This window comes from Clupea harengus, chromosome 21 (genome assembly GCF_900700415.2).
Source record: "Clupea harengus chromosome 21, Ch_v2.0.2, whole genome shotgun sequence".
Taxonomy (NCBI): domain Eukaryota; kingdom Metazoa; phylum Chordata; class Actinopteri; order Clupeiformes; family Clupeidae; genus Clupea; species Clupea harengus.
In genome coordinates this window covers 12,848,390-12,861,185 of record NC_045172.1, presented here as the reverse complement: position 1 = coordinate 12,861,185, position 12,796 = coordinate 12,848,390, and the positions used below count along the sequence as shown (strand labels likewise).

Genomic DNA, 12,796 nt, shown 5'->3' with positions numbered 1-12,796 from the left:
AATGTTGAGAACTCAATTTCTTCTGTGTTGTCCTTATTTAATAACTTTAAAGATTTAGCTGGCTATAAAATAAATGTATCTAGATCTGTATTGCTACCTGTTAACTCAGCGACTCAAAAGATTAAACTCCCCCCATGTATCCCTACCGATAATGCCATGATGTATCTTGCCATTAATATATGCAGAGCTCTGTCCAAAATTGTTCATAATAACTACACAGAAGATCAGAGGTGATATGCAATGATGGAGCATCCTGCCTGTGTCTACAAGGGAGGATTTCCATCATCCGGTTAAACTCCGGTTAAACTTTTTATTTTCTATGCTCCCATGCCACAAATTTCTGTGGAATGGTAAACGGGCAAGAATGAAATAAAACCACTTCACAGCGCCCTTAATTAAGTGGTGGATTGGCACTGCCAAATAATTTTTTTTATCATTGGGCCTTTCCGGGCTTTACGTACCTGGGCCGATGTGACAGTTTATGATATTTAGAGGTGTTCCATAGTGGTGATAGTTAATGATATCTAGGTGTGTTCCATAGTGGTGATAGTTAATGATATCTAGGTGTGTTCCGTAGTGGTGATAGTTTATGATATCCAAGTGTGTTCTGTAGTGGTGATAGTTTATGATATCTAGGTGTGTTCCATAGTGGTGATAGTTTATGATATTTAGAGGTGTTCCATAGTGGTGATAGTTTATGATATCTAGGTGTGTTCCGTAGTGGTGATAGTTTATGATATCTAGGTGTGTTCCGTAGATGTTTCTCTACTTTATTCCAAGGTAAACAGTTGTATACTATGACTCCTAGTCTGGTATTTGGGTTTTGCCGTTTCCGCTTACAAAAGATATAAAAATATACAATATACAATATACAAAAGATCTTGCAATATGTAGGGTGTCGCTAATGCTGCCTCTATAACTTTCCAGGGTCTCTTTGAATTCTCCACTACGGAACAATCAACATATTTGAACTGCAGGTGAACCCTTCAAATGTACTCCTTGGGCACCTAAAGGCATTAATACTTTAAAGATTATATATGTTGACTGTGACCTTCATTCATTTTTCATTCAACATTAAAACTCTCTGATAAGTGCAAAGTGTAAAACATTACCAGTTGAAAAGATTTGGGGCAGAGAGTTAAGTAAAGCTGTCTTTCATCTAGACTGGCAAAGACATTGGTTAAATGTTTGGTGTTTGGTTAAACATGTCTGGAAATTTGAACCACCAGTTGATACATTTTAGAATAATCCATAGATGTTTTGCCACTCCCTGCAAACTTTACAGAATGGGATTCATTTCAGGCATCATTTGTATTTTGTGTTCAAATTTCCCTATGGGAACAGTACTTCATATATTTTGGGAATGTGCTAAGGTAAATACTTTATGGATTCATGATTGTAATACTATGGGGAAGATACTCGGGACCACAATTAGCACAGAACCCTTTGTGTTTGTTGAATCATGAAACTGAATTAAAATTTACACTGATAAATAAAAGAATAATTTTCTGTGGCTTTACTGCAGCCAAGAAAACAATATTGGAGCTCTGGGTTAATGAGGAAATAAATATAATAAGATCATGACTGACTAATGTACAATATACATTTAACTTGGAGTACGCCACTGCCAGGTTTAATAGGATGGAGGCCAAAACAGTGGCTATCTGGGTAAAAACAGTAGTAGATATTTGTAACCTATAGATCAGTAAGAATGTAAATTGTAAAGTATGTAAATCTTTGAAATTATGCAATTTTCCTTTTCTGTCTTGTCTTGTATGTGTTTTCCTTGGTGTTGTCATACATTTTTATGGTGATGACATTTGATGACGTATGATGTTTCTGTGTTCTTGTTCTGTTTGTTTTTCTTCAAAAACCTTCAGTTAATCACAAAAAAAGAAGTAGCACATAGAACTCACTGTCTCTGTTTTTTAGCTTTGCAAACTGTGGCAAGTGGTTGCTGGAGAATCTTGAGGAACTGTCAAAAGAGCCTGGTGGTAAGGAGGTCACCAAAGGGTCTTCACAGTAATCTGGAAAAGAGAAGGAGAATGGATCACTTAATGTGCAAAACAGGTGATCAAGACTTTAACGTTGGTCATAAACATTTTACACATATTTGACAGACAATGATGGTACAGTATATAATGGACATATTAATCATGTGTATGTATAAAGATGCCATATTTTTACATATTTACTTTATTTTAGGCTCCCAGTATAATTAGAAATATGTGCAGTGTCGCGATTCCAAAGAATACCAGCCATTTTTATATAAGCTATGAATATCAACCAGAGTTAGAAAAGACCTGGCTTTATAGACCATGACTGTTTTTATGTAAAATGATGACAAATGTTAAACATTGTATTTGCACTGCAATCATGTGTCGGATCACAATGATTCTGTCTGTCATAATTTCAAACTTCCTCTTATGCATGTGCCTATTTCCATGTGAATTGTGGGGGACAATAGGCTATGTGAAACTCATTATCTAAAATCACATACATACATTTTAATTGAAATATGAAAATCAATCACGAAACTACAAACAATATTCATGGGTTGTTAGGGAACATTTTTTTTTTATGTAGGTTTGAAGCTGTTGTAGGATTGTTGTTGAGTAACACAACCCACACTCACAAATCCACCAATCCTAGATAAGCAGTCTGGATATGTGATTATAGGAAATAGATATAATTTGAACTGTACAACTGAATTTAAACAGGAAGTGCTGTTTAACTTGTTTCTGTTATCCCACCTCTATCCAAAGACACTGACATTTCTTTCTTTCTTGTATGCCCCTATCACGTCCCTGACCTTGAACACCTGTCTCTAGGCAACGAAATGGAATTCATCCCAGCCTTTGCTACCCAGTCAACTGCTTAGGTGGTTGGCGTCACAGAAGCCTGGATTACTACAGAGAATGCAACTACACCAGCTGTACCCCCTAGCAATTTCATTTTCTCTCATATTTCTCTCTCATCAGGGTGGGAAGACAATATAGGTTTTCTGGAATGGAATCAAGGTAACCACTCTATGTAATTGTCAACCAGATCAGCTGGGGAACTTTATCAAACTAGACATGTTGAGGTGCTTTTCAACTGCAGAAAGTCCGGTCTCTTTCCAGATGGTCCGAACGTTTACGGTAAGGGCCCCCCTAAACGGCCCTTTCAGACTTTCTGTTTCCAATTCGGTGCAAGAACTAAAGACCTACAAGTGACAAAGCCTAATATTTTGCTCTTCGCTCTGGACCTCAATTCCGAGCTGGAAAAAATAAATTGAACCAGAGATTTTCTTGATGTTAGGATTACCTCAAGGTCAAGTTGACACTTTACTTCATAAATGAATATACCAGCACCACTATGATTAATTAAAGCCTATATAGTATTTCAGCTGACGTTTTGCTTGTGTTCATTCAGTGAATGTAACCTCAACAAGCTTACTGTGTAAGCTATAATTTATTTTGCTGTATTTACTGCATAACCAATGGTAAATCTTGTTGTTGTCCTCCACTCACACCACGTTTAACCAATAAGCATCAGCCATCACTGCAAGCAACACCCAGCAGTTGTACCTACTGTACATCCCTGTACAAATATAATTCTGCTAACGTTCCAGCACTACTAACCTCCTTCATCCCTATACAGGTCTGTGCCCTGACAGCTGGCATCTGGCTGGACTACATCTTAGTGTATGACTCCATCTCAGGCAATCTAACTGTTATCCCATCGCACTAATCAGATTACTTCATTCAGTTATTTCCTACCCTGTGCTCTTCCGTGGTGACTGACACCCACTCATTTCCTGCCTTGGTCTCCACTTCTTGACCCCTACAGTCATTTCCTCCTCACTTGAAGCAAGTATCCTCCACTCCATAGTCGCCTCTTGACCTGGTGACCTACTGTACCTGGTCCTCCACACCTGATTGTGTCCCTCTCCTCATTCACCACTTTGATGGATAGAGATGTCTTCAAACTTCTTCTCCCAGCCATACTAGAACCTGCCCTCTGCATCCTCTCTAATCCTCCTCTCTAATGTCCTCCAAGTCTTTACCCACACTCACCTCTGCAGTCACACACATCATCAATGCTTGTCTCACAGCAGGTATGTTCTCATCACATTTAAGAAGGCTGAGGTTGAACCACTGCACAATCAATACCAATATTCAACCCATCTCTTGTGGATAACTACAAGCCTGTCTTTCTCCTTTACTTTGTATGTGCTGTTTTAACCAAGTCCCAGTGTTAGTCTCATCTTCTATATCCCATCCGATACGTTTTCTTAAGTTGACTCATACCTTCATTGTTTCTGGGCGGAGAAAAATGTCCAAATCACACTGTCACTCCACTGTGGTGCCTTAAGGTCTGATACTTGATCCCTCCCCTTAATGTGAACCACTTTCCTGGATCTAGGCCTGTCCTTAAATATGTTTTGGTATCATTACTTTGCATACAACACCTAGTTTTATCTCTCCATCACACGATTCCCTTGGTCACTACTTAATCTTTACTAGCCATGATTCACGTGTTTTTCAGTTATGTAGATTTGCCCTGTACCTCAGGGAACCTCAGGCCCCATCTGTCTGAGTACAACTCTCTTTGCTGGGACTTGTCATCTCATGGCTCAACTACTGCGTTTCCTACTAACAGGTTTGATAGCATATACAGTCAAAACTCTTCAGATGACTCAGAACATGGAGACATTTAGGGTTTGGTGCATTTCACACCACTTTTCATATCTCTTCATTGGCTCCCTACAGCCGCCCACGTCAAGTTCAAATTCTTGATGCTGCAAAGTAATTGGTATAATGGTTCCTCTTGTAGTCTTCCATGTTCTGTGGTCCAACACATTTTGCTTTATCTTCCTAAAAACCTGATGTTCTTCCATTCTGATACCCTGACAATGGCTTTGTCTTGTCCTACTGGCACTCTATTTTCTATTATTCTATATATTCTCTATTTCATTTCTCTCAATGTCTTGCCTCTTAAGGACTCCTTTCTGTCTCTTTGCAATGATCAGACATTTCAGCCTGGTGAAACTGACTTCACAGCCATTTAAAATCAATTTTCCTACCTGGTTTCCTAAACGACCCAGTAGACCACAAAAAAAAAAACCTTTTGATAGAAATCTGAAAAAAGCGCCTGACCTGACCCTTTGCAAACTGCCATGAGTTTCTTTAAGGGTGTGACAAATTCCAAGAATAAATGGATTACATGCTCGTCCGTTGTTTCATCTCAGTCTGTTGATTTTCCATCAACAAAAATAAAATCCTGGGAAAATCCTAACGGATTATTTCCGCGTCTTTGGGGGCATTTGAGACATTGAGCTGTGGTTGAGTCACTGACATTCTGAAGATTTCATCTGGCCAGGGATCTGTCCTCTAACATTGGCTAAGCCTGGCCTGATTGAGCGGGAGGAGAATGAAACCTACCAGCATGCCCTTTCAGTTCTTTGTTCTGGGTCAGAAGAATCAGAATGAGGGTGTAGTAGCCAATTACCCTTCCAGCGGACCACTTCACAGTAACCTCAGAGAAAGAGTCTTCAGTTTGACCTCTGAAGAGTTTAAATGTTTTTTTTGTTTTTTTTTAAAGAAAAACCTTACAGGGTTATTTCTGCACTCCATTGTGGCAATGGAGAGACAAAAAAAAACACAAAAAGGGAAAGCAAGAAACAAAGGGGAAAAAAAGAATTAACAGGAAAGACAAAGAACGGTAGCCAAAGCAGTATCGACGTCATGTGAGAATGTGTGACTTTCACCTCTCAGACTGTGTGTGTTTTCCTCAGCAGACTTAGTAGTGCTACGGGATGTGATCAGAGCTCACTCTCTTTGGACTGTGATACAGCGTTGTCAGGAATTCTACATACCATATGCCATTTAAGAGGCATGCTGAGCTCATATAGGAGTTGTGAAAAACTAAGAAAAAACTAAGAAAAAAGGACAAAACCTGCTAAATGCAAGTGTGAATGGTGTTAAAGCAGTTTCACAGCACTGTATTTTGCCAGTGCACTGATGGGCCCAATGCCGCACTTTCCACAATCATCTTTTCCTGTGTGTCAAACAAAATGTTCTCTCAGCAATTTGCACATTTAACCAGGGAACAAAACAACAACAGCTGCTAAATCAGAATCCATTAGGCCTGTCCAGGGAGCACTTTAAGCCTACTTGATCTTTCTGTGGTGTAAGCACTTTATAGGGTCAGGCACAAATATTGCCCTGTTTCGAGCAAACGCTGAAACATTTCGTCCGACGAAAGCTCATTTGAGTCTGAATTAAATTTATTTTAAAAAGGGCCTGAAACATCAGCGGTTCCTGGGGGACTCATAAACCTACTTTGCGCAGAAAGCCTCATAGGCCTTCAGAAGTTAGTTACACTTTTTTGCACAAGGTGCACCAGACAGGAACAAGGCCTTAAAGCTTTACAGAGTCAGTCATATAAAAGCTGTGGCACTATGCCATATATACTATGCTTTGCTGGGATTATGCACAGTAAGCAGTATCTTTGGCTCTCTCAATATTTATCTATCTATCTATCTATCTATCTATCTATCTCTCTCTCTCTCTCTCTCTCTCTTTCTCTCTCTCTCTCTCTATCTCTCTCTCTCTCTCTCTCTCTCTATATATATATATAGTAAGCAGTAGTAAGCAGTCAATATGTATCTGGTCAAACCTGGCTAGATCTGCACTATATAGCAGCATAGCATAACACACTGAAGGCTAGGGACCAATAGGCTGATGGAGCAAGGCTAATCACTTGCATCACTTGTAAGCTTTATTTTATGTCAAACACATATTTTTCTGTATACGGAAGCAAACCTGCACTGGTATACACTTTGTAAGACTACTCTGTAAGGCCCTCTGAGGATGGTGAAATTCTTGCTGAGATGCCTCATAAACAAACAGTTTGGGGATGTTTTGAAAATCACAGAGGATGCCCCAGCCTCACTGCAAGTGCTGCATGCCAAATAGAGCAGTTTAGCACGTCAGAGCCTTGAGGAACACGACGAGGGAGATTTCATCAGTTCCTGACAAAGAGAGAGAAACTGGGTGAGACAGAGAGGGAAAGTGAGTGAAAGAGAGAAACTGAGCATGACTGACTCTGTGAAAATAGGAAGCCCTTCATTTTAAGGTCAGCGTAAAGAGCATCTCAGGGGCAGCTGCTCTTTTAGGTTTAAGAGTGCCCGGCAGCAACAAGACCTCTTTCAGCGCTAATAGTGCGTAGGATTGTGATCTCTTTTTTTCCTTTGTGTGACCAAAAGCAAGTCATTTCAGACTCTCAAATATGATCACAACAGAGCCTTCGCAATGCCACAGGCCTTTAACCACACAGTGCATCCCTCAGATGCATTTGCTGTTATATTCAGACAAATATTAATCTGAATATAACCGGCCTGGTGTGAAAAGCTTGAGTTTTTTCTGAGAGTAGGAAAGGATTTGTGGTAGGTTCTCATGTACTGTGGCTCTGTATAAAAGGAGAGCTTTTTCAGGGAGAGCTGGGAAAAAAAATTTGATTACATAAAATGCTAATCTTAGATACTGTATTGTAAAAGTACACAACCTCTGTGGCTCACTAACACAATACTCGTTAGTGCACTGTATGCATCGCACTGTGCTCACTTGATGGACACTCTTACAGTCATTTGTGGAACGTCCACACTAGCTTCTTTTAAGAGCACATTTAAATCTCAAAAGGCCTGAAGAGCATTCTTTGGCCTTTTAGCCCGCGGCAGCGTACCATCGTACACCCCCGCGGCCTGCCAGTCAAGAGCCTGCTTGTCCAGTAAAATATAATTACCTTACAACACACACACACACACACACACACACACACACACACACACACACACACACACACACACACACACACACACACACACACACACACACACACGCTCTCTCTCTCTCTCACACACACAAACACACTCACACTAGCATACACACACCTGTCACATTCAAACACTGATCAGAACACAACTGTGACAATGGAGAAATTTTATCGTGGCCTCAATTGCTTCCATTAGGGGAGGCAGGTGGGGATATTATGTAGATTTGTGCGTGCTTTAAAGGTGAACATGAGTCAGCCTCTCAGCGGGGGTCTGTCAAGAGCGACCTCCACTGAAGAGCCCTCACTGCTGACCTGACTGAGTGAGAGGAGCTGCGGCCATTATTTTAAAGGGCAGCCTTTGTTACACCGCACCAGCAGACAAGCGTGGGCTTATCGCAGGGAAGAGCACTGTACAAGAGCCTTTGTCCTGCAGCTGTGTTGTGTATCTGAGTGTGTGTGTGTGTGTGTGTGTGTGTGGGTGTGGGTGTGGGTGTGGGTGTGGGTGTGGGTGGGTGGGTGAGCGGGTGTTTGAGAGTGAGAGAGAGAGAGGGGGGGAGACAGAGGGAGAAAGGGTGATGGACAGAAAGGAGAGAATGCTAGAAAAGGAGACAGGAAACGACAAAAAAATAGACTGAACAAAGGATGAATGGATTTTGTGTAGTCCGTGCACATGCCAAAGTTGACAGAAAATGTGTTGACAACTTTAAAACGAGCATTAAACTGCAGTGGCTATCTCAGACACGGCCTCAGTGCCCAAGGTGGTGCAACCATCTTTTAGCAAAAATCCCCAAATGCCCACCTCCCTAACGAATCAGATAACTTACAACAGCCTTGTTAAACGGGTTAAACCCTGTGTAATGAAAAGAGATTACTGCCGTGTTTGCTGTGTCTATGTGTATGTGAGTGTGTGTGTGTGTATGTGTGTGTGTAGCCTTGTGTCCTCTATGTATAGCAGGGGGGATCGATAATGCAGACGCTCTGTGCACACGATATGGCTGATTAACGGGGGACTTAACAAGGAGATTATCGGGCTTCAGTGTATTTCCGTTACGCATGTGTGTGAGTGTTCGTGTGTGTGTTTGTGTGTGTGTGTGTGTGTGTGAGTGGGGTGTTAATCACCACCTCACAGATCGACTGAATTGCAGAAACACGAGCCTCGACAGTAATAGGATCCCACCCCCAAAACCGCCCACCCGTCTTCTGCACCGCTGTGCCAGAGTGCTTCGCCTCAGACTTATTTTTTCTCTCTCTCTCTCTCTCTCTGCTGGCATCTGATGGCTCGTGGAGTGTGGCGAGGGATCAGGTGTGAGAGGAGAGGATTGGTTTTTAAACTGTGCGCGAGTGGCTAAGTCAACACACACACTTTGGCTTTCACTCGTCTCACGTCTTAAAAGGCCCGAGCAGACAGAGGGACTTTGGGCTCTCTTGCCCGTTCTGGAGCTTTGGTCAATCCTCCCTCCAAGTCGCACATTTAAATGGTGAAAGTGAGCCCTTTAAGGTTCCACCAAGGCTGCTGTGGCATTCCCAAACTCTTTAAATACCGCTTTCTTTATTTGCTAATCCTGCCGCTAACCCATCTGATCAAAGAGAAGCTGCGATCAAAGAGAAGTTGGCCATTTGAAATCAGACAGCCATTTGCTTCCTGGAGCGAATTTAGCCGTAAATCTGCGGGTGTGCCACGGCCTGCTGTCCATCCTCCAGCACACTAATGCCCCTGCTAATGCCCCCCAAAACTGAAGCCTGGGGTGGGATGCTGGTAAATCCCCCCTGAGAGGAAGGGTGGATATTGTGTGTTTGGTTGTGGCACTGAAGAGTCGTTCGGTGGTGGTGACTGGAGTGGACTGTTTTTGTTTGCATTCATCTGATGATCCACTCATCTGGGGGGGGGGGGGGGGGGGGGGGGGGGGGGGTTTGTTTGTCCTTTATCTCACTTCTCATCTTCGAGAAATTCCCACTCCCTGCCTTTGATCTCCATCTGTGGTGTTTCTCAGTACAGCCCTGTGCTTGGCAACCACCTCCCTCCCCTTTTTACCTGCTCCACCTGACCCCCACCCCAACCAACCACTCACTGCCCCCCCCCCCCCCCCTTGTAGGCTAGCACTTAGTTCATGGAGTGATGGTACTGGAACTGGTACTGTTTTGCTAAATGGAGTCTTTATCTCATCAGTTCATGCTGAGCTATGACAAAAGACGACAGCCACTTGACCACCAAGGTCAGATTTATTTCGCCCACTTTAGAGAAGGAATGGGTAAAGGGACAATGATTCACTGCTGTACTACTCAGTGAGCTTTTGAACATAGTTAGCAGATCATGTGCTCAGAAAATATAGTAGTGTGCCTAGCCAAGAATGCATATAAGTGTTCCCCATATTTAAAACTGCATGCTATTGTCTCTGTGACTACAGTTTGATGGTACCTGATTGTGTCTTTGTAAAGGATGTCCTTCTGTGACCATCCATGCCTGTGAGGTAAATCTAATTGTTTTATGTTGCCAGGGGATCCGGTAAGTTCTAATTCCAAAGCCATTTCAGTTCTGCAAGCCATTTATCCTGGCTCATGATATCAAAGAATCGTCACCGTAGAAAAATGACCTCAGCCCCTAATTGCAAGGAGTTGCAACAGCATCATCAATCATTTCATTCATTATTGTCTTACTGTAATTAGTTTTTTTCTCTGTATCAATCTAACTGCTGTCACTAAATAAACTACGCCTTGGGCTACACCTGCAGTGTTGCACTGTGTCATCATCATCACAGCAGTGTTACATCCATTTTTCTATTGGACACAGCTATTGGATATGACACAATTCATCTAACTGAGCAGATCACAAATGTTGCATTCCCTTGAAGACAAGCACTCTCATTAAGCACAACTCGTGGTCATGGTAAAGTAGTGTAGTAAGGTTAGAGGTGTAATGAATAATGCACAATATGTACTTAATTCACTTTTGCATTATGAATTGTATTATATAATACACACTTTGTGTATTATGCATGGACTAGTAAATGTATTTGTTTTGTTCTGCAACAGGTATCCTGGGGTGGTCTCATGCTCATCATCAATACATCACCTGATGAATTATGAGCACTGTGATTGGGTAGGGAAGGTGATGGAAAGTTCAAAGGTGAAGAAGAAAGAAGAAGAGGTAAGAATGTGTCAGCGAAATAAGGCAATGACTAATCAAAATAATACCTGAAGCCCAGTGATGCTTCACTGGCGAATTAGGAAACCTCAAATCGCACTTTTTGTGGGAATTTGGCAAAGACAAAAGCCATCTTCTCTTTTTCTGAAAAGCAATCTATGAGAGCTGTCAATGAGCTGGAGGAGCTTAATGTATTGGGCATTAGGGTTATTAGATTGGCCATTTTGTAGTCTGGGCTGTTAGTAACCATAGTTATGTGGGAGCTTCATTTAGTGTCAGTCAGCAGTGCAATTGGTTATTTTATAGGTATACTGCTACAGTCAATTCACACTGGGCGTACATTCTTGTAGAGTTTTGCTTATATAGGTCTGTTTTGCTCATAGGTGTGTTATAGTTCTTTTTGTTTTAGGATCACTCAAGAACTAGAATTTTAAAGAGATACACTTACAAAATAAACACAAACTGAGTCCACATCTCAGTGCTAAACCTCCTAAGGTAGGAAATGTGGATCGTCCTGGAGGGAACGATAATTCAACTTCACACAAACCACCCTTTGGTGACCCCTTGACTTTTTGCCCGGCATGTTATTGAAAGGAAGTGATCCTAAAGAAATGTGACCAAGATTATGGTCTAATTTGTGAGAGCTGTTTTCTTTCCTTAAATGTGCCAATGTTGTCCTGTCAAAGGCAAGCAAAGTGGTATGTGGTTGACTAGGATTATTAGTAGCTTCCTTTAATACACTCATTAATGATGTCTTGTGCATCCTTGTGGCCCACTTGGTTTGGTCAGATGTCTGGTCCAATGTTAAAAAGATACTATTAGTTACTATTCAACTTACTATTTCCTTTACCTGATGTCAGTACCCTCTCCCCTGATGGTAGTACAGGTTGTCAACCTTGCTTCTCTGTCTTGTTCTGGCTTGGACAATCTTGTTTTGCTGTTTGTGCCTCTCACAAGTTCTATTTCCTCTGTGGGTTCTATTTTCACAACTGTCGGCTTGTATCGGTTGCTGACTTCCAGATAGAGTGTGTCCTAACGTACCCTTCTCCTTTCACCTGCTCGGAACATCCACCCTCCCCTCACCCCCTTCCTCCCACAGACCTCTGTTGCGGATAGTATTTGGGCGATAGATCTTCAGGGCAGTCCAGAAGAGTGTGCCCCATTTACATGCTTTAAATACATATACAGGAGACTCCACAACTACTTAATTTAGCGAATAGGGTACTTTCAAAAGGTCATTAGTGTCATAAGACAAAATGTGATTTCTTCCCTGACCACAGGCTAACAGCTGGAGGCGATTTGACACCTTCTGGAAGTCGGCCAGAGCAGGTGAAATAAACTGTAATCACATCCCCACTTCCCTGAGTCAGCAAGTCGGGAGGCTGATAAGCACAAGCAATAAGTGAATGAGCAAATAAATAAATAAAATATCAGAAATGAACTCAGGTAATGGAAAAGCCTTCAACCTTCAAGGGGCCATTTTCCCCATGACCAAACACTTTCATATAACTATTCTCAGTGCTGCCCACATCCTTCATTTCCTCTATGTTTTTATCTTTAAACTGTCAACAGATAATTTATGAGGAACTCCGCACAGTGTTTTCTTAGCTTCTCAGACAAGTTGAAAATTGTGTGTGCACACTGCGGTCTGTATTGAAATCTCCTACTTCAAGTTGTGCAAAGTGACAGAATGGCAATGTTCTGGGATATTTTTTTTCAGTTGACCCAAGAATGGAATGTCTCTAAATGTCAGTTAGTAAACCTGAGGTAAACTTGCCCAGAACACGCTAGACTGATGTCAGTACATTATTTAATCTGCCTCACATCCCCCCAAAT

General features: G+C 41.7%; 1 protein-coding gene across 1 annotated transcript in view; it reads right to left on the bottom strand.

Moving 5' to 3' along the window:
• cntnap5l (contactin associated protein family member 5 like) overlaps nt 1-12,796 on the bottom strand; it is a 65,924-nt gene that overhangs the window by 48,296 nt on the left and 4,832 nt on the right. Inside the window, exon 2 of the mRNA XM_031559192.1 lies at nt 1,917-2,027. Within this exon, the coding sequence (XP_031415052.1) occupies nt 1,917-2,027 (111 nt within the window). The remainder of the gene's footprint in view (nt 1-1,916; nt 2,028-12,796) is intronic.